At 36.7% G+C, this 27,218-nt stretch overlaps 1 protein-coding gene across 1 annotated transcript in view; it reads right to left on the reverse strand.

Moving 5' to 3' along the window:
• Positions 1-27,218, reverse strand: part of shank3a (SH3 and multiple ankyrin repeat domains 3a) — a 476,554-nt gene that overhangs the window by 303,451 nt on the left and 145,885 nt on the right. Inside the window, exons 5-7 of the mRNA XM_088922585.1 lie at positions 12,735-12,886; positions 10,905-11,072; positions 6,654-6,770 (exon numbers count right to left, since the gene is read on the reverse strand). Coding sequence (XP_088778711.1) covers positions 6,654-6,770; positions 10,905-11,072; positions 12,735-12,886 — 437 coding nt within the window. The remainder of the gene's footprint in view (positions 1-6,653; positions 6,771-10,904; positions 11,073-12,734; positions 12,887-27,218) is intronic.

Here is a 27,218-nt window from a genome sequence, read left to right on the forward strand (position 1 = left end):
TTTGGAATCTCTTGAAATGACCAATATTTTGATTAAAACCAAATTATTCTACGATATATGGAAATGCATTTGAGATGCATATGTTATATTTTCTCTTTATATATTTAAATGGTATTTCTCTGCCATTTAATGTAAGATTTGATTGATATTTAATCCCTCATCCCTCATCTCAGCAGACAAAACTACAGTATAACCCTTGTTACAGAGTATGGCTTGTGTACAGGTCAAACTAAAGCTTGTACTGTGCACACAATTCATCATATACATGGAGTGCTTTAGACGTTCTTTATTCTATGGAAGCAGGTTACTGAACATGATTCTAATGAAGGAAGTAGTTGCATTGCTACTTCAAGGTTCACTGAAACATTGTCATAAATGTATGATACACAACAATGGACCTATTGTTGCACAATATAATATAGTTAAACATTATAGGTTACTTAAAACCTTTCACTTTGGCTGAAAAGGGTAAAAAAGTAAACAAGTTCTACCAGCAAGCCTTATTATTACTATAAGATTTAAGTGCTAAGAACTCTGGCATAGCCTAGCTTCAACAATTCAGGCCTACAGGATTATGTCTGTGATGAGCCCCTCTGATAAGAAGAGAATGTGTGTTTGATTAATCTATTACGAACTAGTACAGTACATCATAAATTGGGTCCATTTTGACACTCAATTCTCTAGCTGAAAAAACATTCCCAAACAATGATGAACTGTGAGGTGGGAACACCACTACACTTGATGACATCACAAGAAAATCCAAATATGATTACTGGACAAAAAAGATTTGTAAGACAATGCAGCTTTGCTCACTCTCAAATCTCTTTCTCACTTCAAAGAGAGACTGACAACTGACAGGCAAACTGACAAACACATGACTGTGGCCACTATTGTCCTGCAAGTAGCTTCCTACAGAAGCACCATTGAGAGCACCTTGACCAGCTTTATCACTGGTTGGTTTGGAAACTGCAACACTTCAGAACGCAAGACCCTGAAAAGAATTGTGGAAACAGCTGAAAAGTTCTCTCCCTTCCATTTCAGTCACCTATCACAAATGCTGCTTACACAGGGCCTCCAGTATAGTAGATGACCTCTCCCACCCCTCCCATAAACTCTTTGCCCTCTTAACATCTGGGAAAAGATATCGCAGTGTACGGGCCAGCTCCACCAGACTCTGTAACAGCTTCTTCCCACGGGCTGTCAGGCTCCTCAACACCCTGAAATCTGCACCCACCCACTACAATTCCAGAAACAAGGTTTAAATCCCCCCAGTGTGTTGTGTTTATTGTACTATGTATTGCCTTGTAATTTGCACTATCAGCACTTTGCACTATGTGTATCCTGTCTACAATATCTATGTCAGTGTCCTGTCTGTCCTGTCTGTATTTGCACTGTGGACCAGGAGGAACAATATTTCGTTCCACTGTACACTTGTATATGGCTGGAATAACAAATAAACGTGAACTTCAAAGAACACCAGGTGGAGAGTGAGTCCTATGTAACATTAATTCTGCCCAAATTACAAGTTACAAATTACAAATTAAATTACAAGTAGTTGTAATTTAGCTTGATCAATGCAATTTTGACACATGGACTTTTGTGAACAGGCCTGAATAACAAAGTATATTCAGTAATAACAGCTATAGTACAGTAAGTGTGGAAAGAATTGAGTTTTTCCCCCACTTCCATGATAGCTGTGGCTGGACAAAGTATATTGATTAGACAATAAACCATTCAAAAGTTAGGCTTAACTCTATTTTATATGATTAATTCATTTATTCTAAATGTGATCCTTCTGGGAATTTTGTAAAGTCTGTTAAGTAAATTACATACTGTAATATAGTCACACAAAAGGTGTATTTGTATGAAGAAGGCTCCATGGCTGAAACATTGTGTTTGCTTTCTTCTCTTTTCAGCATGGAATATACCTATTACTAGTTCCTTTGTATGTACAGTATATGTTCCTTAGAATTATAACTCAGGATATCCCAGCAGATCAATTCAAGAATGAATACAATTTGACAGTACAGATGCTTAATTTTGATGAGGCATGTCAAACATTTACTGAAATCTCTATAAAAGTCAGGCTTCACCTTTCAGACTGGCTTCAGGCAGATGTCTTTGTGAGCTAGTATTGATTTCAATGGTAAAGTCTAGTTTAAAAGAAGGCTATAAATGTGTTTACAAATGTATTCTACTGTTAAAAGTACCAGCTTTATAGTGTGTTTACTTTGGTGTTTAAATCCTCACCAACACTGTAAAACTGAAATTGTTCAGTGCAATGCATGATTCCCTGTGGCCAGATCACGACTGCTCTACATTAACTACTGTAGTGTCTGGTGAGAGAATTCCTTATTGGAAGGTTCATCACGGATATGCACTGAATACCCAAATGCATGATTGATAACAAAGCCACATGTTGACCTTTGTGTATTCCCTCTTTCTCAAGAATGGAGCTTTTCCCTTTTCTGTTGAAGGCTTTTCACATATTATTATCTACAGTACTTTATCTTTCTTTTCTTCCTAGCGGTGTTGCTGGTTTAAAAGAAGGCACGTATGAAAAGTAAGAATATCACTCAGGCTGCCTTGCCCATGGTTATACGAGAATACACATCCTGAAGGGGCATTCATCATAGTGGGTGATTTCAACAGTGTGAACTTGAAGAAAACAATGCCTAATCTACATCAACACATCGTTTACCCGAAGCGCGGATCAAACACGTTGGACAATGTTTACACTCCCTTCCGGGATGGTTACAAAGCCCTCCCCAGACCTCCTTTCAGCAAATCCGATCACACCTCCATTCTGCTACTTCCCGTTTACAAGCAAAAGCTTAAAAAGGAGAGGCCAGCGTTAAGAACCATTCAATATCAGTCGGATGAATCGGATTTTATATTAAATCACAGTTTTGCTACCACTGACTGGCAGATCTTCCGTGAAGCTGCCAGAAATAATATCAATCTGCATATGGACTATGTTACTGGCTACATCGGTCAATGCATTGAAGATGTGGTTCCCAGGATTACTGTTCGCACATATCCAAATCAGAAACTGTGGGTAAATGGTGAGATAAGCGCCAAACTTAAAGCTAGGACAGCTGCTTTCAATTCTGGCAATATGGATAAATACAAAAAAATCCAGATACGACCTCAGAAAAGCTATCAAAATAGCTAAATACAACTACAGAGTAAAATTAGAGTCATATTATCATGGCTGCAACACATGGAACATGTGGAGTGGTATACGCACCATTGCAGGCTACAAAACGCAACCCAGCTATATCGCACAACAGTCTGCCTCTCTTCCTGATTAGCTAAATTCATTCTATGCTCGGTTTGAGGTCAGTAACACAGATCCAGTCAAGAAGATTCCAGAAATCCAAGAGGGAAACCCACTGATCATATCTAAATCGGATGTGTGTAAAGTTTTTAAAAAGACCAATCCACACAAGGCTCCTGGCCCTGATGCTATCCCTGGCCGTGTTCTGAAGGCATATGCAGACCAGCTGGCAGATGTCTTCTCGGACATATTCAATCTCTCTCTAGCTCAGTCTATAGTTCCTTCCTGCTTTAAGAAAACCACCATTGTCCCTGTTCCTAAGAAACCCAGAGTCAGCTGCCTGAATGACTACCGCCCCGTTGCACTCACATTAGTTATCACAAAGTGCTTTCTTGCGGTTGGTCAAAGCATACATCACCTCCTCACCGCCTGACACCCTAGACCCACTACAATTTGCTTATCGCCAGAACAGGTCAACAGAAGATGCTATTGAAGAAGATGCTATTGCTTCTGTCCTTCATACTGCCCTCTCATACCTGGATAAGAAAGGAACATATGTGAGAATGCTGTTTGTTGATTACAGATCAGCATTCAATACCATAGTGCCCTCAAAGCTTGTCATCATGCTCCAGGACCTGGGACTGAAAACCTCCATTTGTAATTGGATCCTGGACTTCTTGACGGAATGTCCGCAAGTGGTAAGGGTGGGCATCAACATATCCTCTACCCTGACTGTAAACACTGGAGCTCCCCAAGGTTGTGTGCTTAGCCCTGACCTCTACTCCTTATTTACCCATGATTGTGTTGCCAGGCATAACTCAAACTCCATCATTAAGTTTGCAGACGATACAACAGTCATCGGCCTGATCACAGATGGTGAAGAGTCTGCGTACAGGGATGAGGTTGAAACCCTGGCAGCGTGGTGCCAGGAGAACAACCTCTCTCTGAACATTAGTAAGACTAAGGAGATGATTGTGAACTATAGGAAACACCAGGGAGGAGATCACACACCTATCTATATCAATGGGACTGCAGTGGAGAGGGTCAGCAGTTTTAAGTTCCTGGGAGTTAACATCATGGAGGACTTAACCTGGACCCACCACACTAACATCATGGTCAAAACAGCACAGCAGCATCTATTCTTTCTCCGCGGGCTAAAGACGTTTGGCATGCCATCACATATCCAGGCCAACTTCTACAGGTGCACTATTGAGAGCATCCTGACTGGTTGCATCACTGCCTGGTATGGGAACTGCTCCGCCCCGGGATCGCAAAGTACTACAGAGGGTGGTGAAGTCAGCGCAGCTCATTACCAGCTGTGAGCTACCAAACATCCAGGATATCTACTCAGCTAGATGTCTTAAGAAGTCCTGGTCCATTCTCAAGGACCCCAGTCATCCCAGTCACAAACTGTTTTCCCTCCTACCATCCGGTAAACGGTACTGAAGCATTCGGTCAAAGTCCAACAGATTACGGAACAGCTTCTACCTCCAGGCAATAAGACTTCTAAATAGCCAGCCTGCAGCTCCTTTAGCAAATCTCCTGTAATGGCTACATGGACATACAGTTTTCATTGTATTCATCATACTGCACTACTTGGACATGATACAGTATATTGCATACACCATGGACACATAGCAGCTCTATTCATATTGAGTATTGTCTGAGCTTATTTTATTCAATTTCTATTGTACTATTATGTATTATTATGTAACCTTCTTTTGTAACTTTAATTTTGTGATTTTTACCCAACCCCACCCCCCAACACCCGGTGAGCTCGTAGAAAAGACATTTCATTGCCAGCAACCACTGCTGCATGCTGTATTGTTGTGCATTTGATAAATAAACTGTTTATTTATCAAATAAATTTATACTGCCCACAATACAGGGTGTGATTGATGATCACCATCTTCCTGCACAGCTCTTCACCTTGCTCCTGGAATGTTCACATAAGGAGACAGACTGTGGCCCCCGGGATACTTCACAGACATATTTGTCCTCGCTCCTGTATCCAGTTACTGTATCTTGCATTTTTGCTTAATTAAATTTTAAAAACGATTTTGTATAGAATAATACCAATACTGAAAAATGAGTGGGTTTCTAAAAGTTCCAAGTCCATCATCGTACTAAGTTGTAGTCAATGAGAGTGCAAACTTTGAGCCTTGCAATTACAATAATTATTTGGTTAATTAAGAAATCAATCAATTGATTATCTGATTATGATTGATTATTTATTAAACTTTATTAAACTAATTTATGTTATTTATTAAACTAACTGGTGGTTTATGTTTTTATTAATTTCTAGTAATTTAAAAAACTCAATAAATAAATTAAAAGTTATAAAGATTGTATAATCAGCTTTCTTTATCTGAATAACCTGAAGCTTTTTTTTTACCTTGCCATAATATTTCTATATGCTGTTCTGTAAATATGATTGTGGTTGCAAAAAGTGTGCCAAGATTTTTCTTATAATTAGAAAAATAAATACCCCAGTTTGTATAATTTCATGGATTAGTCAAAAATGGAACAAATATGGAGAGTGTGAGAAGCCCAATTTGGTATCCACAGTGAATCACTGTAACAACAAAATGATAGGCAGTTACTTACGATATCCAATTGGGAAAATTACACCTTGGAGACACAAATAGATTTTCTTTTGACACTTACAGTATATTTATTGGGTTCATTTACATTTATAAGGAGGGCAGTCTATTCAATGATACAAACTTTATTCTCAGAATCTTCATGATGTTTCACTACAATACAAAAACTATTTACTGTGTTTGTGTATTTTAATTACAGTACTGTATATTATACGCCTTTAATACTACTGTAGTTCGCCCAGTTGACATGTTTTTTTATTATGCAAAGGAACAAGTAAAGGTTTATTGCCAGGCTGAAAAGAAAAGAGACTCGACGTTTCAGCTGTGGAGCCTTCTTCAGTATGTTTTTATGATATTTACATGTAAGCATGGCAAATAGAATTATTTGGGGCAAGCTGTGTGAAAGAGCAAGTAATGAAATGAGTGGCCATTGTTGCTGAAGGCTGGGCTCATTTTGGAATTAGCGTAAAAAGTCTGGGGATTGAAGCTGTTTCTTCTGTCTTTTTTTTCTTCAAAGAATACCAAGTGAATACTTAAAAATAGCAGAAATGAAGATCACCTTACATCCCAAACTTCCCATGTCTTGTTCTCTTGTCCTGGATGGGTCCGCAAGCAGCAGCCTCTCCTGGAATGTTTTATAATCCACTAGTGTCACTGCTTCATCTACTCATATACAGGACTGTTACTGAACTTCAGGAGTTTTTGCCCTACCTGAATGGCTGCTGTGATGTACTTTGCATAAGCCCAGTGCCAAGTTTCTTCCCCCTTACCTGGTTGTAGAGGGCACAGACATGCAGAGCGGTGTTTCCAGAAGCATTCTGGGCACTCATATCTGCTCCATAAAACAGGAGGTGCTCCAAGTGCTGAACATGCCCATGGCGACAGGCCTGTAGACAGGAAGACATCAAATTACCCTTTAAATGCTAGCAGGAAGTGTGCAAATAGTGAAATGTGAATGTAAAAATAGGTTTTGTACTTTATTTTTACAAACCAAATATCAGATAAAATAGGACCCACTGATACTGTCAATATTTGTGATAAACACAAGATTACCACCAGATGAGAATTATGTCCTTGTAGACAAAAACCATACCTATCAATGTGGCCAGTCAACCAACCAAATAAATGTTTTATTCCAATAAACCAATTTAGTCTCTGGCATTTGGATATTTCACCACAAGCTGGACAAGAGTAAATATTTCAGCACAAATTACCCAGTATTAAATTTTCTGAAGCACCTACTGTACCTAAAAACAAAGTTTTGAATGTATTTCTCTTAATTAGAACACACATGCTTATTGCAAAACATTAATTATAGCTAGATTATAATTTCAAGGGACAGATGTGGTGCTCAAAAATAAAGCTGAAAACTTCAAGCTCTAAGTACATTAAAATGAGCACCTGAAAATACATCATTAAAACAATTAGTATAAGCTGAGATTTTAAAACAATAACACAGGAAAGATTGAAAATAAGGTGATGTCATTTGGAATGTAGCTCATTTGGTAAAATGTGCTTCTGGTGCAATTGTGAACGCAGTTAAAAAGATTTCTTTCCTCACAAACCATCAATCATTTCTGTAACTCTAATGGTGAATCTTTTCTGGTGAATTGACTTTTTTTTATTTTCTCCTTGGCAGTGACCTGTGTCCTGTATCAGACACATTACACTTCCATCAATGTTTGAATAATCTGCTGGAGATGTCAAAAAGTAATCAATATGCACTCCACTTATAGAAATTATGATCATGAAGCTGAGAGTAAAACACCTGAGGCTTTTATATCACCAACATATTCTCTGTAGGTATCATTTAGATAAAATTAAACTGCCACCAGGTAGCTCACAAATTTTATTAATGGGTCCAAAATAAATTTGCAGCGTATTGCAATATGTCTCTGTTCTGAAAATGGAGCATTGCAGCCAACTAAAAGGAGAATACAGATCTAACAATTTACCCAGCTGTTTGACAATTTCTCTATACTGCAATGTGGTTTTTTAACTTTAATTAATTTATTGCAATAATCTACTGAAGAGCACAACTGAAAAAGTATTTTTTTTCAGCTAAGTACATACACTATGTAGGGCTCAAAGTGCAGAAGATAATTATTGGGTGCTTGTTTGCCAGTCAGCGCTGTTATCAATGCCCTAGTTCTTTTCACAAATGTACTGTGTGTGGGAGGTTTTACTTGTAAATCGACCAGCCCACTCTCTCCTCCTTGGCTAGCATGAAAAAGACCATTTTCAGTACCATTAAAATGCAAAGGGAAGTTTCACACAATTTATTTAGTAAATGATCAAACAGAATTTCTTTAACACACATGCTTAATCCATCTATCCATTTGCTATCTGCTTTATCCAATTCAGGGTCGCTGGCCCCATGAGCCTATCCCAGAAAGCAATGGGCGCAAGGCAGGACAAAACATCAGTCACTAGGAACACACAGATATTCACACACTCACACCAGGACCAATTTAGATGTCTTTGAACTGTGGGAGGAAACTGGAGTACCCTGAGGAGACCCACATAAACATAGGGAGAACAAACAAACTCCATGCAGATAGTACCCTAGAATTTTACCTGAAGCCCCAGTGGTATGAGGTAATCACTGCACCACCATGCCACCCACATAAGTAATCAATATCAGCAAACATATATTGTACTCTGTCACTTGCCAATATTTTTTTTATTACAAATGGACAGCAAAAATTATTTCACTTTATGGTTTTCATAATTGCTCAGGCATCAAAGGCTCTAGAAATGTTGATTCCTGTTATGTGGGATATGTCATTACCCAAAAGTGAACAAGTCTCCCCAACCAACAGGTCGCAATTGGTCTCCAGGGCTATGAGGCCTTCAAAAGGGAAGACCATTCCTGGTTAATAATGTACCAGAAACTGGTGGATGACCAGGTGCTTGTGAGCCTGTAGTGCTGTCAGCAAGAGCTGCATCACTATCCATTTGAAGTCTCCTGTGCTACACCATTAGATTTGAAGTCTGAAAAATGATGGATGGCTCAATAGTGCACGTTTCAATGGAAAGAATGCAGCATCCTAATGTATCCCCTAGTGTTACAAGGATCACTTTAATGTCTAATTGTAAGGCTGTTGCACGCCTGCAATTGACTGTTATCTACTAAACTTTGACTAAACCTGTTGTTGCTGAAGTAGTGCATTACTTAAAATAGCCTTATACTGTATGTATGCTTTTTACTCAAAGTTCCTTTCAGTCAGAAATTATGTAAATTATGTAAATATGTCACTGCATTGACAACAAATGCTAATTATTAATGTTGACAAACATTATTGTGAATTCAAGTGAGAAAGACAAAATATTGTATATAAAGCATTAATAAGTTTTGAAACATAATATCAGAGGGTCATTCATTCAATTTTTAATTACTCTATTAAGCATTCACATTGCAAATGTGTCTTCAAAAATAAATTGCATAATAGCCTTCAAAATAAAAAATTAAAAAGTCTTTATGAACAGCAACAATGAAAAATGATCAACAGTTGAGTTTCTTGTACACACTGGGATTAATCACCTCTCAACCACTTTGTCACTCTTCACCTTCCAAATCTTACAGAAGGTATATTTTGCCTGTACAGTGTAATACCTTAAAACCAAACTATAAAATCAACTGCAACTATGAAAGCAGTCCAAATGCAATACCCTCCCCTGCAAAGTGAACTTGTGTAGTTGAAACATTTTAATAGAATACAATATACTGTACTACAGAGCCAAAAACAAAAGACAGCACTTCAAACACTCTGGTTTATGATTAACGCAAGCCAAATTGTATAAATGTCACTCAAAACATGACTTTATGTTGCTATCCTGGTAGTGTAACCAAATATTTTCAGCTATTCTATTTGTTGTGGGCAAAGAATTAAATACATTTCGATGAAAAGACTAATTCAGACTATAAATATGATTAAAAAAGACATAACTAAAATGTAGTGTGACACAGACCACTCTGACATAAAATTGCGTGTTGCATATACTGTAGAAACATTTTGTTTGATTTCAAACTGATGTTTTTTTAAATGTATAATGTGTTTATATACAGTACATAATGTCTTTTTCCTCCAGTTCAGTTTGTTTTACAAAAAATGTAAAACAGGGGTCTCCCACTGGGAAAAAAATCAATACTGTATCTGTTGCTGAAAACTGGTTCTATATAATTTCTCTTACCTGCAGCACGGAGAGCACAGCGAATCGTCTTGTTAAATTCAAGTTGTTTATAAGAAAATGAACCAGTGTTCATGTAGAAAGTGTGATATCTTTGACACCATAATTTAACACCTTTCATAATCCTGATAAATATTTATTTTGTGTCACTTGATTAGTAACATTAATATTTAAGGATTCACTAGAAAACCTGACAAATCAAAAATATAATATTAAGAAACTTTAGTGGACAGAAATATTTTTGCTCCCCCTACACTTCACCATAAAATTAGAAAAACGACAAAAATGGAATTAATGTTTTTTTGTATTTAAAAAAATCAAACTCTTATTCTTCAGAAATCAGGGGTCAGGGTCACTACCAAATAAAAAATCTATTAATAATATATCTACACTTACATTTCTAAATGTTTCACTATGTACAGTAAAAGGTCTTTATTTTGTTTTCAGAATAACTTCTACATTTTCATGACTCCTTCCTTTATAATTACCTTCTGAAAGAACTTTAGCTGGTGAAAATGTCATTTCAATGGGATTCATTATATTGAATGTAATAAACAGAAGAATCTGCTGAAGTTAACCATTTTTGACCTTATTATGTGGACTAGAGCCCGATCCCGAAAAGGTCAGCAGCTGATGTTCATGTTGTTCAAAATATCATATCAAGGAACTGGCAGATAACATGCTTTGAGTGTGTCCTTGGTTCTTGTTATCTCAGGAAGGCATTTATAGCTAGTGGTCTTGTTTCTGAGGAAACTGGCGTGTACTTGCTTGAGCTAAAGCCCTAGTGGCAGTGAGTTGAATGGGGTCCATGGGAAAAAAACATTCTGTACCTGGTGAATTTCCTGCCAGCCATTCTCATCCACACAGCCCACCACTGCGTGATCATGGAGGAGCAGCTCACAGCAGTAGGGATCTCCTCCTACCATGGAACTGTGGTACAGCGGACTGAGACCCCGGCTGTCCTTGTAATCAGGAGACGCGCCCAGGTCTAACAGCGTCTGTGCAGAATTAGAGACAGGTGAGGCCACAGCAGAAGCAGTTAGACAATACATATCATGCTTTGTCATGTACTGTACAGTAGGTTTCTGATGTTAACAGGAAGTAACAGCTGATACCTGCAATTCCACCAAACCAAGTGCTAGAAATAGAAAAAAAATACAAGATTGCAGAACAAAAAATGAAATATTGATATTGAATAATACTGAGGTAAATTGAAAAACACATACTTCTTAAAGATGTTTGTAAAATTTTTAACAGTATAATATTAAATGTAACAGTATAGTATTAAGAATGTTTACATTTACAACATGGTTAAAACACACTTATGAATTTCTCCAGAAAATCATGGAGTTTCAGGAAATGAAACAGCCACTCTACATCATACTTTAAATGCTATTTGATTACTGGCATGTTAACGTAGAAAGACATCGAGGTATTTTTTTTCAATGTGAAAAGCTGTCTGGAAGCTTTAGGCACTCTAACATCTAGCATTTTTCCTAGAGTGAAGTCAAGTAAACTTCAGTGAATCAAAGCTTTCAAAGCCTTTCAGTCACAGTGCAGTCAGGGCATCATCGTGAAGAAGATATATTTTTTAAAATCTTTGCAGTTTTAAAGTAAATAATCAAAATCATTTTTTACCTGAAAACTGATATATATACTGTATATATTTTAAAATAATTAAATGGTAAAAGTTTGAGGTTTGTAAAAATGAACTTGTATATGCAGTAGAAGATAGTGCACCCTACACTGGTAACACTAACACAAAAATATAAAATGGACTATTTTTAATCCATATTTGGTACACACTGTGCTATAAATGATAGATCCAGCTTTCATAAATGCAACTGACAAAGCACTTTTATTACAGCTGCCTGCACTGATTATTCTCCAGGGAATTCGTTTTGCATGTAAGCACAGTTCAGAAACATTTGTTTCATGCCACAACTGATGCTCATCTTCATACTGTGTATCTGTACCATATAACCTACAGTAGACTCATGGGATAGTGGTTACACAGATGAATGGATACACAGGGCATAAAAATTAGAACACAAAGAGTATCCATTGTCAACATTCTAGGTACTTCCCAGCATGGTAAAATCTTGAAACAGAGTGCTGACATGTTTTATGTTAAGCAGTGGACCAAACCGTTGAAACACCCCTGTTTGAGATTTTTTTGAATCACCCACATGTGAAGCAATGTGCAAGAGAAAGAGTAGTCCTGTATTCCCAGAAAGACCTGTCAACATTCTTCATGAAGAGGCCATACATTTTCTAACATAACTTACCCCCTGTGAAAAACCACAGCACAGTGAGGTCCAAAAACTGCTTTCATAAATCAAGAGAGAAGGGTGACTGTCCTAAATTGAAAATAACATCAAATTGTGACTCACTTTCCTACAGTAGTTGCAGAAGGCAGTGTCACCTTGGAAGATGAAATACTCTACAATCTCTTCACATTGTCAATTTTGGATTAGGTATTTCTTTCACATGTACACTGTCTTTTTCAAAATGCAGGTAACCCAATCTTTGACTGGAGATTTGTATTCAACTCTGATTTACTTTTATTATCATCCAGTGAACACTTAATTTTTTTTTAGCAGACTGCAGGAATTTCTTTTCTTACCAAAGTTTATGCAGTTTGGCCATTGTATACTCACAATAAGGGCTGTGTGGTTCTTGGTCCGCACCGCCTTGTGCAGAGCTGTTATGCCATCCCTGGTTCTGAAATCTAAATGTGCCCCACCATTTTTCAGCAGTTTGATCACCTCCGCACATCCCTCAAGCTGTGCAGCCATTGTCAGTGGGCATTCTGTTACCAGACATATAAGCATAAAAACAACAACGAAAAATCATCATTACACTTACAAATAGACTTACAAAACTCCTAACTGTAGACAGTGATGAAATAAAGAAATTTGTTCAGTATTGCTGTGTCTTGCGGTTTGCCATCCATTCTACCAGCATGAGATTTAATGAAAAAAAGGAACAGGCATAGGTCTTGTATCAGCACTGAACAGCAGGAGTAAACAGGGGAATTGAGTGGACTACCTCAGGGAAGTACACTGAAGCTTGGTATAAAGGCCTTCTTTTAAGTAATATAACCACAGAAATGACACCAACCAAGCTCAATGCACGAAAGATTTAACCTTAAGAGCACACTACCCACACTACTAAGTAGGCTTCTCTAGGTGTTGTATCAGCTGCATGACACAGGATGAAAATCAACATACAAACAAAATAAGTTGTTTTAGAGTTCAAAATCAGTTACTCAATTTGTGACCAATATCCCACAGAGCATTTAAAAGTACTTTTAACTATCCAATATGTGACGTGTGGAAAATAAAGAAGTTGTTCTCGAAATGTGGTAAGGCATAAATAAATTCAGTATAGCATAAATGTACACTAAACTTTTAAGGAAAGAGTATGGCTTGGTGATGATTCCTTGACCTGTCTTTTTTATTTACTGTATCATCTATGATTTTGTGTTTTGTGCCTGTTTTTTCTGACAAAGGTTTTTGAGCATTGATCTTCCTTAGTTTGGACAAGAGCTATGCACAGTACAATATCTGTAAGACATGTATTGTAAGTTAAGTTAATCTGACAGATCTGCTGTGAACATTAAACAGAGTATTTCCAGGGTCAAAACCACACAAACCAAGATTAAAAAAAATATTTTATTAACGTTAAAAGGTCTTCAGTCATAGTCACATAGATGGTAGCTTCTCACCATTGGCTCAAACTGACAAAATCTCTGTTACTGATATACTGTACCAATCTTTCACTTACGAGTGGAACATATTCTTTTAATTTTAATCTTTACTTTCATTTATATTTGTTTTTAAACTTTAAGTCTGTGTGCAACAATCCAAGGATCCTTAGAGTACATTACATTTTCAGAAGTGCTGAAAATGAGAGTGAAAAGAACAGGGAAACTTGTCCAAGCTTACTAAAACTAGCTATGGCATAGATGTGAAGCCAAAGACTTCACAGCAGTCACTTTCTAATTTTCCACAAACATTATATATTTTTACTGTTTCATTTAGAAAAACTACATTTCTCAAATATTGTCATTCACCTAGACAGGCAGGTATTTTAAAAATGATGTAGTTAAGGGGAAAGCAACATTTGTTTTTCTTTTGACATTGACATTTTAGAATAATCACATTTCTGAATTAGAATGAGGTGAATAATCTAAATTGTTTGCAAAAGACCATGTGTTTAAGATGATAAAAAAAATTAAAAGGTTCTCATAAAACAGCGTTCAGATGAAAACTAAACTAAAAAATTTTTAAAATTGAAAAAATCAATGTAATCTTTTCATCTTTTTATGTATTTGTTATGTTTGACTTCCTGCTTTATCCACACTGAAATTTATTGTCATAGAAAAACCAACAGAGACATAAAGGTGACATAACAGTGATGTGAAAGTGCCCCAGTACATTTTGAGACCTCTTTAATTTTGTATTAATTAAATCTGAAAACAGATTAAAAGTATTACGGCAGTACCTAATTTAGTTTTAATTAACACACCAGGAAAGAGTGCTACATTAATGAAAATGCTTACATTTTCCGTTCTTTTTTCCAGGTCTTTCTACTGCTGTTTCCCATGGGTAAACAATATTGATTAACGATCTAATAAATCTGGGCAACTGAAAGCCATCTACACCAATTTTCTGGCTCAATAAACTGTGCTGAAGATCTGCATTTCAAGGGCATCTGTTTCTTACAGGATATCTTCATTCCCATGGTATTGGCCAGAAGCTATGTTTACTTATTTACAGTAGTTGACATGTCAAATAAAATACTGTTCTCATACATCAGACACTCCTCACACAGGAAAGTTATTATCGTGAATTTATACAATTTCGTAATCGAAACAAAAGATTAGTGTTCTCAGATTGGTTAAAGGCTTTCTTAAATCATGAAAGTCAAATGATGTACAGTATAATATTCATTAATATTTTATAGACAATACTGCAACCAGGTTTCAGTCAACAACACTTATTATTTTTAATTATTCATTTGGCAGAGATTGTGGCATATAGTCCACCAGGTAAACCATCCACCATTATTAATGTAACTCTGACTATAGTTCTTTCTTACCTGGTAACCTAATTACTGCTGTGTAGGAAGATACTGTATGTTAAGTGTTTAGTAGTCTGCAATATACAGTATACAGTATGTATATTGGTACAAATAGGGGGTAACAAAAATTGTGAAAATCCGGAATTGACCAAATGGTTTAGTAAATAACTAAGATAATCATTCATAACCCCCAACTTGTAAGTGATTTCTCCAGAATATATCCAAGCAGTTAGTATAAATAGAGGCACATGAATTCTTTATTCTCTGGCACAGCTTTGGTGAAAAGAGTGATAATCCAGGCACACTTGATTAAACAAATGTTTATTAACAATGACAAAACAAACACTACACTACAGACAACAACAACATACAACACAACTTTTTACACAAGTATTTACAGACAAGGTGTTTCAGAAGCCTAACATCCTACTCATGCAGAAAACCTCAGATTGCTACTGAGTATTGAACTTTATTAAATAATGCCCACAAAAACCATAATAAGATACAAGCTGCATTCTTAATGAATGCAATAAAACCTGAAGTTAAATCTCTCTCTCTGCAAACCTGGATGCCACAAAATAAATGGGAGCCTTTCTCCCTATTGTAAAACTGCACTGCACCCACAAGCAGGAAAGATGTCTCTAACCGAGGTATCTTTTACCCAGGAAACCCAAGTTCCCTAAAAATGCAGAATAACAAGATCACTCAAGCAAAGGTCAAACACTTAGCTCCTAATGACTTTTGTCTGGGTGATCATGAAGTTGGCCCTTAGCACAAGGTTCAAGTTCCAGACTCCTCCCTCTTCTCTCTCTTCTTCCCAGCTTCCCCTGGTTTTGTCCTTTCTCTTTTCTCTCTCTCTGTAATCTTAATGTGATGCAGTGTGTTTCTGGACTGCTCATCAACAATCATTAACCCCAAACTTAATTAACTAGGTAAAACAAGGTACACTTTACAATCATATTTTGATCAGGGGACCTCCCCAACAAGTCCGCAAAGTCGCCTCTGCTTTGAAACTGGAGGTGGTTACACTGTCAGGAGTCACATACTTTATCTAAAACTCTTGGAGATACTTCCTAGTCACCTTAAGCTTAAACAATATGTTTATCAGCATCATATTTTGTAAATAAGATCTAAAATCTTGTATGCCCATTTATGCAGTATGTCTTATTTGAGGAGTGTTTGATGATGATATTTAATTGCATGCCAGAAATTATAATAACTCCACTCTCACTTGGTATTTTCCAATTGTGTAAATAAACCAAACCATGTTTCTTTTAGCAACACATATTCTATATTTTTTTGCCAATTGTAAAATGTAGATATACTGTATATTATTTAGTTAAATAATACTCAAATCTCAAATAAAACTCCATGTTGAAGGGCTGAAATCATAATGCTCAGGCATGCAACATTTATTTCCACTATGATCAAATACGAAACCCTTTCTCTCATGTGACCTTTATGACACTTCAGAAATTTCACCATTTGCAAGAAAAAAACAGTCCTTTAATAACTACATTTATTTGATCTTTTTAACTGAGTACGCATGTAAAAAAAATCTATTTCCTATTTAGTCTGTGCCTAGAGAAAACATATGGAGTACGTCCTAACACTCAAAGTGTCTCTTTCGAAAAATTAAGAAAGCAACCGTGGTATACTTGAATCAGACAAATGAAAAAGCAGAAGCAGTAAACGACTAAGCCTCCTCAAAACTAAAGAGCACATCAATATCTATGAGTTTAACTTCTGCTAAAGACTGCTATTTGAAAGTTGACATATGGTATTATAGACTGAAATATAGTTCAAATCAGTATGTTAGAGTGTTTAAAAAACACAATTACTGATGTAATTTATTATATTTACAAAGCTGTTAACATTTTTCAGTTTGGAAAAATAGCTTACGGAAACAGTTTGATCAATATTTACAAATCAATGTAGGGCGAAGAGAGTCAGTAACAGAGTTATAGGCATTATTGTCTACCATTTCCAGACCTTGTGCTGACAAAATGAAAAAAATATTTCATAATTTGAGGATACTGAAACTGAAAACGAATACAAAACGTCAGTCACACAGAAACAATAAAAGTCCATGCCCTTTCTCCTGTTGTGAGAGAATGATACTGGGTTTGAACAATGTGCAAAGTATTTCTCTAGCTTCCTTCTCCACCTAGAAGACAGGGTGCTCAGTTCATCACAGAATGCTTCATAAGAGATGTTGACATAACCTCTGTCCTTCATCAAAGAAAGCTTAATGATTTAATTAAACTAAGGATTGTGTTTATTGCATGAAATTATAGCGTGGTTAATTTTGTTTCATTAAGATTATCTTTATGTTTGGGCTTGGGTTAAGGTTCAGGTTCAGGATGTCTGTCCCAGTTATAGAAGGGCCAGAGAGACTTTACTGCTTATTCATTGGAGACTAAACTGGTACAATCTTCAAGATGTGGACTATAGCTAATGTGCAAGATAAAGTACTAACTGTAGCAACATATCTATAACTGTACTAGGTGAATTGCTGTCAAGCTTTCAGCATTTCCCTGGTTCTCATGTGGTTTTGATAGACTTCACACACAAAAAAGCTTTTTTTCAGTGAAATTGTGAATATCTGGAACATTGTCACATATGGTAGTATTACAGATCCTAATTATCCTTAATCTTGGACTTCCTGATATTTATTTAGTTAAGCAAATAACACAAGTGTTAATTAGAGTGTAAGATGTGAAAGTAAAATACATGAACAGGAGAGTACTGTGATCCTTGAACCAGGGGATCAAACTGTACATGTCTGTACACGCGGAACATACTATATTATACTATTGTGCTAGGCACAACAATTACATAGTTTTATTTATATTATTAAAATACCCATATATACAGTAATTGTATAATGCACATACAGTACTGTAGTATTGCCAGTACTACAGTAGGAAAAGGGTAGATATCAGGATATTGGGATTTCCCATTAAAGTATTGTGTTCTTTAAAAGTAAAACAGTGGGCTGCCTTGGGATGTATGCACAGCCTGGCATTTTCCCTGAAGCTGTATGGTTGAGCAGTTGCACTCATGTTGGCTAGATCTATGTCAATGGCAGTTACAGTAGATCAGTAAGTCAGCTTTTTAAAAACATTAATGAAGAATGCAGGATAAAAGACAATACAGTCTTTAGTGATAGAAAAAAGAGAAAAAAAGAGAGACTAGTAGCAATTAACACTGAGAAGTTTTTTTTTTCTTTCATAGACAGGTATTACAGAACCTCCATATAATTTGAATACTAAAGAGACTGGCGTTAGGCCTCAAGCAAGGAAGTGTTGTTTTGCATTTATGGAAATACTGATTTCTTATTTGTGGTATTCGCCAGTGTTAAAGAAATCTCTTATTTTTAATGATGCTTTATATTGAATAGAGACATAAGTTCTCATTTTCCCAGTATTTAACATCCATTTTAGAGAGAACTTTTATTACACATAGGATTTTTTTTAAATTTCGTAATACATGGGTTCCATCTCCTCCTTACAATATTCCATCCTAAAATAAATTTCTACGTTCTGTGTCCGTAGAAGGCAAACTCTGATTCTCGTAGATCTATATATCCAGTATATATAACCACCCATCATTCCATCCATTTTCTAACCACTTCCTCCAATTCAGAGTCGCTTGAAAGCCGGTGGATGCAAGGCAGGATAAACCCTGGATGGGATGCCAGTCCATCACAGGACACGCACAGACACAGATACGTACTCACTTTCACCAGTGACAGTTTTTGCAGAAGCCAATTATCCTACCAGTAGGTTATAATTATCTGTTATAGTACAAATACATTTTGTTTTTTTTCTTTTTTTTTCTCTCTTTGGTAATTTTTTTCCAAATAATTAGCAATCAGTGTATCTTGACCAGATGCTGATTTAGTAAAACCTATTCACTACCTTTCAAGTAAAGGATATTTTGTAAAGGAACAAGGAATAGGTTTATTCCATGCTGAAAAGAGAAGAAAGAAAACACAACGTTTTGGCCGTGGAGCCTTTTCTGGTGTGACATATTGTGTTTTCTTTCTTCTCTTTCCAGCTTGGAATAAACCTATTACTTGTTCCTTTGCAGCTTACGCATGCTGATGCAGCTACCCACCTGAACTACTTCAAGATATTTTGTAGCTTTATTAACTTGAATTATTTAAAAAATCATAATTGTGATTAATGTACACTACATATATCTTTGATCAGGAACACGTAAAGGTTTATTCCATGCTGAAAAGAGAAGAAGAGAAATACAACATTTCATCTGTGAAGCCTTCTTCAGAGGTGTTTGTTCCTGTGCAGCCTAGTCATGCAGACGCAGCTACCTACTTGAACTACAATACATCTCTGTTCTGTTGAAAATAATAATTTTCTCAAAGAGAAGTGAAGGTGATGTTTATCTACACAGTATATATCCACTCCTTGTTATATTTAAACCCTTAATTCATTAATTTATGCTACTGCAAAAATGTGAATTTTAATACTGTACTACATTTTCACTATGCTGAAGAAGAGTATTATATTTTTTTACACAAGGATGGACAGAAGGACTACACCTGAAAATATCACAACCGATCACCACCCACTATTCTTTGTTTAAAAGGTACTGTTTGTACATCTCCTCCCTGTCCATCAAGCCTTTGAAATTTGCCATCACCAACTGCATAACTGTAACTATTGCTGTCTTTATCAGAGCTTAAACTGTAGTTCAAGATACCAGGCCAAGAGAGTGAGTTCATATGTAACAAAATTCTATCTAAGTTTCTATGCAATACAAGCAGTCTTGTGTCTTGTGAACCAAATGTTATCTCTCCTGATCAACAAAATCAATATAGTAGGACTTTTCTGTGTATGCTTTATGAATATACTTTCCAAAGCAATTCAGAAATAACTCTATATCTGGGACAAACCAAGTTCATTCCTCCTGTCTCTCCTGCAGCTTAACCCCTTGTGCAATGATAAATGTATACATATACTGTATGAACTGTATATAACACATAACAACGCAATTCTTCAACAAAATTTAAATGAAGAACATCCAGGACTAAGCGAAGCTCTCTCTGTGTGCCAAGGTTCATCCTTAGTACAGAAGAAAACAGCTGAAGGATATTGGACCACTGTGACAAACCCAGTACAACTCCAATGCTATTAATTTATGTATTTGTATTTCCTGAATGAATGCTCAACTATTAGTATCACAACATGTAAATTAATATTATTGTTGTTGTTGGTGGTGGTGGTGGTGTGCATGTATTGCTGTTGTATTAATAGATTGAATATTGTATATTTATAATCTTTTCTTTAATGACTTACCTATAATGACCTATTATATTAAAAAATATCCTTTTAATATCATAAAAAACATTAGGTACAATTTCAAAATGATCAATAGTGTTTAAGTCTTTGGCGATGTTCTGGGATCAGGAGGACTTTGTACACACACAGGTTGTATGGTACATGTACCTGTACAAATGTATTTACAGGTCCCTGCAGTGCCAAATTCTAACCATTTTCATGCAAAGACAAACCCTTGTCAAACTTACTGTAGATCTGTGACAAGATTAAACAGGAGCAGCAGCATTGGACAGAGATACAGCACCACAGAGAGGGCTGGGTATGGGAGACTGTTATAATAATATTAAATAGTTCCTTTCATTTATATAGCACTTTTTTGGACACTCCACTCAAAGCGTTTTATACAGTAATGTATGTAGTGGAGACTCCCCTTCACCACCACCAATGTGCAGCACACCTGGATGACGCGATGGCAGCCACAGTGCACCAGTACGCTCATCACACATCAGCTATCAATGGGAAGGAGAACAGAGTAATGAAGCCAATTCATAGATGAGGATTATTAGGAGGCCAAGTTTGGTAAGGGCCAATGGGAATGCCTGGGTAACACCTCTACTCTTTCCGAAAAACATTGTGGGATTTTTAATGACCACAGAGAGTCAGGAGCTCGGTTTTACGTCTCATCTGAAGGAAGGCACCTTTTAACAGTATTTCCCTGTCACTATACTGCGGCATTAGGACTCACATAGACTGCAGGGTGAGCGCCCACTACAGGGTGGACCCTCTTAACACCACTTCCAGCAGCATCTTTCCCAGGAGGTCTCCCATCCAGGTACTGACAGGATCACACTTGCTTAGCTTAGTGGGCTGCCAGTTGTGAGTTGCAGGGTGATATGGCTGCTGCCTATGTTATCATGACACCAAGCAAGCCTGCCTGTTGTGTGGGCTATAGAAGGTGCCGACTAAATCCTGGCTAAGGTTTTGATTGTAGATTCCACAGGGGATAAATAATTGACCTTGTTAATGAAATCATCATTAGCATTAGCATCTGTTGTAAAAAGTGCCAAATTTAAACCAAGTCATTTTACTTTGAAATTGGTCATCACTTTATAAAAATATACTGCTGCGCTGGGATACTGCTGCTCTGGGAATAGTCCAAAGTGGCTGATTGAGAGTGACCAGGTACTTTCCCGGCCTTACTTACATTTTCTAATCTGACCAACTAAAAGAGCTGAATCTTTCTTGTACTGAAAAGAGAAGACCATAACTTGCCTTAATTCCAGTATTCAAAATTCTCAATGACATTGACAAAGTCAATGCAATCAATATCTCCAATCAAAAGTCAAACACAAACCACAGGACACAAAAAGAAACTTCAGGAAAGTGCATTTTTAAAGGAGACACTTTTTTACACAGTGTTCAAGTTGGATGAAACATATTGTCAAAGCTGAAACCATGGCTTCTTTCAAGAAATGACTGCATGACATCCTCGTGCTACTTAGGCTACTAGTAGTTAAATGATCTAGATTGATCAAATGGCCTCCTTTCATTTGCAATTTCTCATTTACTTACACTAAGAATCCTTCACTGGGTGGAATTGCAGTATGGCAGTTAGCACTCCTGATTACAGGTTCCTTCTTGTGGATTGTGTCCATGTGTGTTTTTATAATGTGATCTCATGTTCTCTCACCCTACAAAAATGTAAGGTGGCTAGTCAACTAAACTGGTGTCTCTGAATTGTCTGTGTGTGTGTGTGCCCTGTGATGGACTGCCAAAATTATGCAATTAAAAATATATTAATAGAAAGGAATATATTTGCCAAGATAAACTGAACTGAGGCACCTAGAAAGAAACAATCAGCAATCAGTTAATGACAACTAATTCACTTTTAGAAGATGCAACCATACAAAGTTATTTAGAAAATCCTGTAACTGCAACTGACCAGAGAATATTTTGTACAGTTCCACGGCAGAGGAAATTAGTTCTCTAAAATTTATTGGGTCTGATAGGGGGGTCAAGTGCTCTTTTTAGTACCATTTAAAAGATGTGTAGGGCCCTAAACATGAACATGGAAGCAAATAGAAGAGCTGCATGTAGAATTACCCAGCAATAAAAATCCTTCAGACATCTCAATACTTCCAGGAGGCACATGCTACCAGACAATATGCTCTCACTTCTGAAATGCCTGAGTGCCAGAACACAGGCTGTAGCCTTTCACTTTAAATCCTTTATTAATTGTTGGTTGCATCCTTGTGTGGGTAGAGCACAGGCGGAAAGGTCAAAAGAACAAGAGCATAGCAGAACCTGTGCACTGTAGGTAGATACATGTAGGGTGGAGAATTACATTGACTGTACTGCCAAAGAGAGCCTACAATTGGTAATTATTTAGAGCAGACTTTCCCTACTGTAATGATATTGAGAAGAAGTTCATACAGTACATAACTTTAACTCATTGATATTGCCAGTAAAATGAAAAGCTCTAGATATAAATGCAATAGATGCACAATTCATGTGGCTTTATCTACTCAGAGCTTAATTTTCTCTCGTGTGACATTTATGAGTCAGTCTCTTCGTCTTCTTGCAACATTCATGTTTGTTTCCAGAAAATGTTATTATTTGCATAACATATAGATTTTGTTTCTGGGTATCATTCTGCATGCGTGTTTAGCCTTTTTAGAACAATTTGTTGTGTTCAACCCCCTATTTCAGGAGATTATAAGTCAGACAAACGGCTGTTTCTAACTGGTCAGGTGTTCTCTGTTACATTAGTTGTGAACACATAAAAGAGCTGTGAATGTATAGCCTTGGTTGCAACTTTTGGCATTGATGTTTCAGTTACAAGGCTTAAACCAAGATGAAATCTAAAATGTTGTTTATGATGAAAAATCAAACAATTGTGAAGATGAGTGCAAAGAAACCATTGCAGAGAAATTTTGCATTGCAAGAAACAACAAGAAACTATTGGAGGAGTAAACAATCGATGAAAGACCAGGTGGTCCAAGGAAGACGACAGCAGATGATAACAAAAAAATCAGAGTTTTGAAGAAAACTCCTAGAATAGTGTGTCAGACGATCTCCAAGGTGCAGGGGTTAAAGACTCTCAATTCACTGTGCAGACGGGTACACGATAAGATGCAAACCTCTCATCAACACTAAAAAGGGAAAGGTCAGATCAGCCTATGTGAAGATGTACAAAGATGAATCAGAACTGTTCTGCAACAAAGCTCTACCTTTATCAAAATGATGGAAAGATAAAAGAGTGGAGAAAGAGAACTGCTATGATCTTAAACACAGCATCTCATCTGTGAAACACAGTGGCGGCAGTGTTACGGCTTGGACATGCATGGATGCTTTTGCAACTAGCTCACTGGTCTTTATTGATGATGTAAATGATGATGGCAGCAGCAGAATGAATTCTGAAGTGCACAGAAACATATTGTCTGTCCGTATCCAAAAGAATGCCTCAAAACTCACTTGACAGCAATTTATCCTGCAGCAAGACAATGACCCCAAAACATACTGCACACTTAACCAAGGAGTTCAGCTTGAAGAAGAAGTGGAATTTTTATACCTGGCCAAGTAAATCTCCTATTCTGAATCCTACTGAGTATGCACTTTCCTTGTTGAAGAGGAAACTAAAGTCAGATAACTCCCCAAACAAGCAATAACTGAAAGTGGCTACAGTTAAAATCAAGATTTAATGTTGACAGGTTGCAAACAGCATAAAGGGGCATGCAACCAAATACTAACTTTACACTAGTTTACTTTACTTTAAGTTAATTTTTCCTAGCTGACATGAAATGGAGGATTAAACACAACAAATGACATTGGTTTAACATGACTAATCACACAGTATACAAACAAAAATATACAGAGATAAAAACTGGCATTATGTATTGTTGTGTCACATTTATCTTATGATCTGGAAAACAAATTTCAATACTACACAGCAAAAACGTAGTTTTATGCTGCTTTATATCGCTCATTTTGTTTTGCTGACATACTGTATAGTATAAATTCTACTTCATTCAAGCACAGAAAACATTATCACTGGGTAAATGTATGACGTAAAACATTCATACCATTATTTATCAGAAAGAAATATATACATCTTCATACACATTACTAGTTAGTGTAAGTTTACATTTATCTTAATTTAGCTATTTATCAAAATAATCTTTTTGAAACATCAATTTTAGAAACACACACGCAGAGTTTTGGATTGTTAGGCGCTTTCTCCAATCCTGCACATTCCAGGGTTGCTAACCCTGAAATTACCCATTTTGTTTTTATTGACTTACCACATAAAACCACCAATTTATGGGAACAAATTATTTTTTATGGACACTATTCCTATTGTAAATGCATGTGATGGAGGTGCCCACTCACTGTGCATTTCAATACATTTTGGTGCATGTTGGCTTTTCATTTTCCTATATGCAACAAAAACAAAATCTTTAATGGCTTTTAAAAAACAGCACCATCCTTTTTCATAAAAAGCAGACAGTTTTGTGTTTAATAGATTTCAGGAGAGTTAACATAGGGAAGTATTACAATTTTACAGACCATCTATAATTGTATGGATGGTTGGTAACCCTGTCATATTTTCAGCATAAATGCTCATGTAAATGCAGTTTCTGCCTATTAACAGGAACAAATGTCACACATTATTGACTTGGAGCACTTGCATATCTCACTTCTTGAATATTTATTTATGTACCAATCTACATTTTAAGGGGATGTTTTTAAAGCAATATACATTTTAATTCCTAACAGAATCAACAGTTGGAGTTGCAAAAGCAGCGTGATTTTTATTTAGTTTTGCAGGACTACATTTCAAGTGTTTTCTTATATAAATATCATGTTTAAAAGCTGTAGGCATCTTTTTGTCAGTTATATTTTACAGTATACAGTACAATTACATTTTATTATGAATTGTTTGTTTTAATTGATTATGAATACAATTCCTATAGCATTACTTATCCCAAAACATGCCAAAGTTCTTTATATACTGTATAGGAGAGGACCAACTTCATCCAACACTGAAGTGCAGCATCCAACTATATGCAAATCAAGTACAGCGTAACAAAAAGCTACTGTAGAACTTTTGAATTGTAGGAGAAAACTGGGTATACCATATTGTTCGAGTGTGGGGTTGCTCAGAACATTGGGGTTAAACACCTTAATGGAGTTACTTTTTGGTTCATAACAATTCAACAAAACAAGAACTTGGCTGAATCTCTCATCTAGAGCACAGCACCTGTGTCACGTAAGTCCGACAGGACCAACCGTGGAATGGCAGGAGAGCGATAAAGACCCTATGCGTAGCGGCGAGACGGGGGTTAGCCCGGGCTCAGCTGTTCAGGAGAAGCCGTATAGAAACTTATGCCCTCAGGCCAAGGACAGGAGTGACCTGGTGCTAGGCGGGTCTCAGGGCAACTGAACAACAATGCTGAGCGAGTAGCAGAGCAGAAGCAGGAAATAAATAGGCTATACAACAAGACACACCAGAAAGACATGAATAATCACAGGGAACTAGGAACAGAAGGAACGTAGAGCGCCCTCTAGGTGTAATGAGAGTGACAACCTGCTAAAGCACATTATCCCCTATACGGGGTCATTGTTTTTTTAAGAGGCCTATTGACTTAAACTTATTGATTTTCCATAACTACATAACGTAGCAATCTGGTTTTTCTTCGAATTTTCCCATCCCAGTGACAGACATGGCCATGGACATGGCCATAGTTTCTAAACTCCCATAGCAGAAGAACAACAGAAACTAAACTCATCCTGAAACTAGGTTCACACCACCCCCCTTCTCTCAATGACTGACTTGTTTTCGTGTAATCTTTTCTATTCTCATGCAGGTTTTGACTTCACACCTTTCTTCACCCTTCTGCACTTTGCACTTCCTGAGTGGCCTCTCTGCCCATCCTGTCTCCTCCCCTCTCCCAGTTTTTGTTCTTCTGTGCTATTTAATCTTTGCTCTCTGCCCTGTCTTTCTCACACCTGAAGAAGGCTTCACAGCTGAAACATTGTGTTTTCTCTCTTCTCTTTTCATTAGGGAATAAACCTATTACTTGTTCCTTTGCAGACTACGCATGCTGATGCAGCTACCCTCCTGAACTACTTTATGCTTCCCTACACATACTGTATACAGAAGATATAAATTATGTGTCAACATAAACACAAGTCTTTTCAGAAGCAGCCTCTTCAAGCTGTTACCAATTTTACAATTATAGTTTATAGCTTTGCTGCCTCCATGTAACACTTTCCTCTTGTCTACATTACATACCATGTAATCTACAGCATCTACAGTGTTTGCTAATCCTCCTATTTTATCATATACCTGTATACAGTATGTATGTGTGTCATCGGCAAACTTAACCAGCTGCTAACTATACCAGAATCAAAGTAATCAATATACAGTACAGCACATTAAGAAGAACAGTGGTCTTAATACAGATCTCTGTGGTACTAGACTGATTACATCACCTCAATCTGAGTAAACACCACTTACCTGTACTCTGTTTTATATATTTCAATGAGTTTTGAATCTAAATTCAAGCATTCCCTTAAGTTAATACCATCTGCAAATCCCTCCGAAAATATACATTTAGTATACTGTACATGTTCTGGTTGTATCCATTACTGCTATCATTTGTTCAAAGTACTCTAACACATTAGTTAAGTAACTGTGATATCATAGGTTATTAGAATCCAAAACATAACAGAAGTTTGGAAAAAAAC

This window comes from Atractosteus spatula, chromosome 8 (genome assembly GCF_055471065.1).
Source record: "Atractosteus spatula isolate fAtrSpa1 chromosome 8, fAtrSpa1.hap1, whole genome shotgun sequence".
Lineage (NCBI taxonomy): Eukaryota > Metazoa > Chordata > Actinopteri > Semionotiformes > Lepisosteidae > Atractosteus > Atractosteus spatula.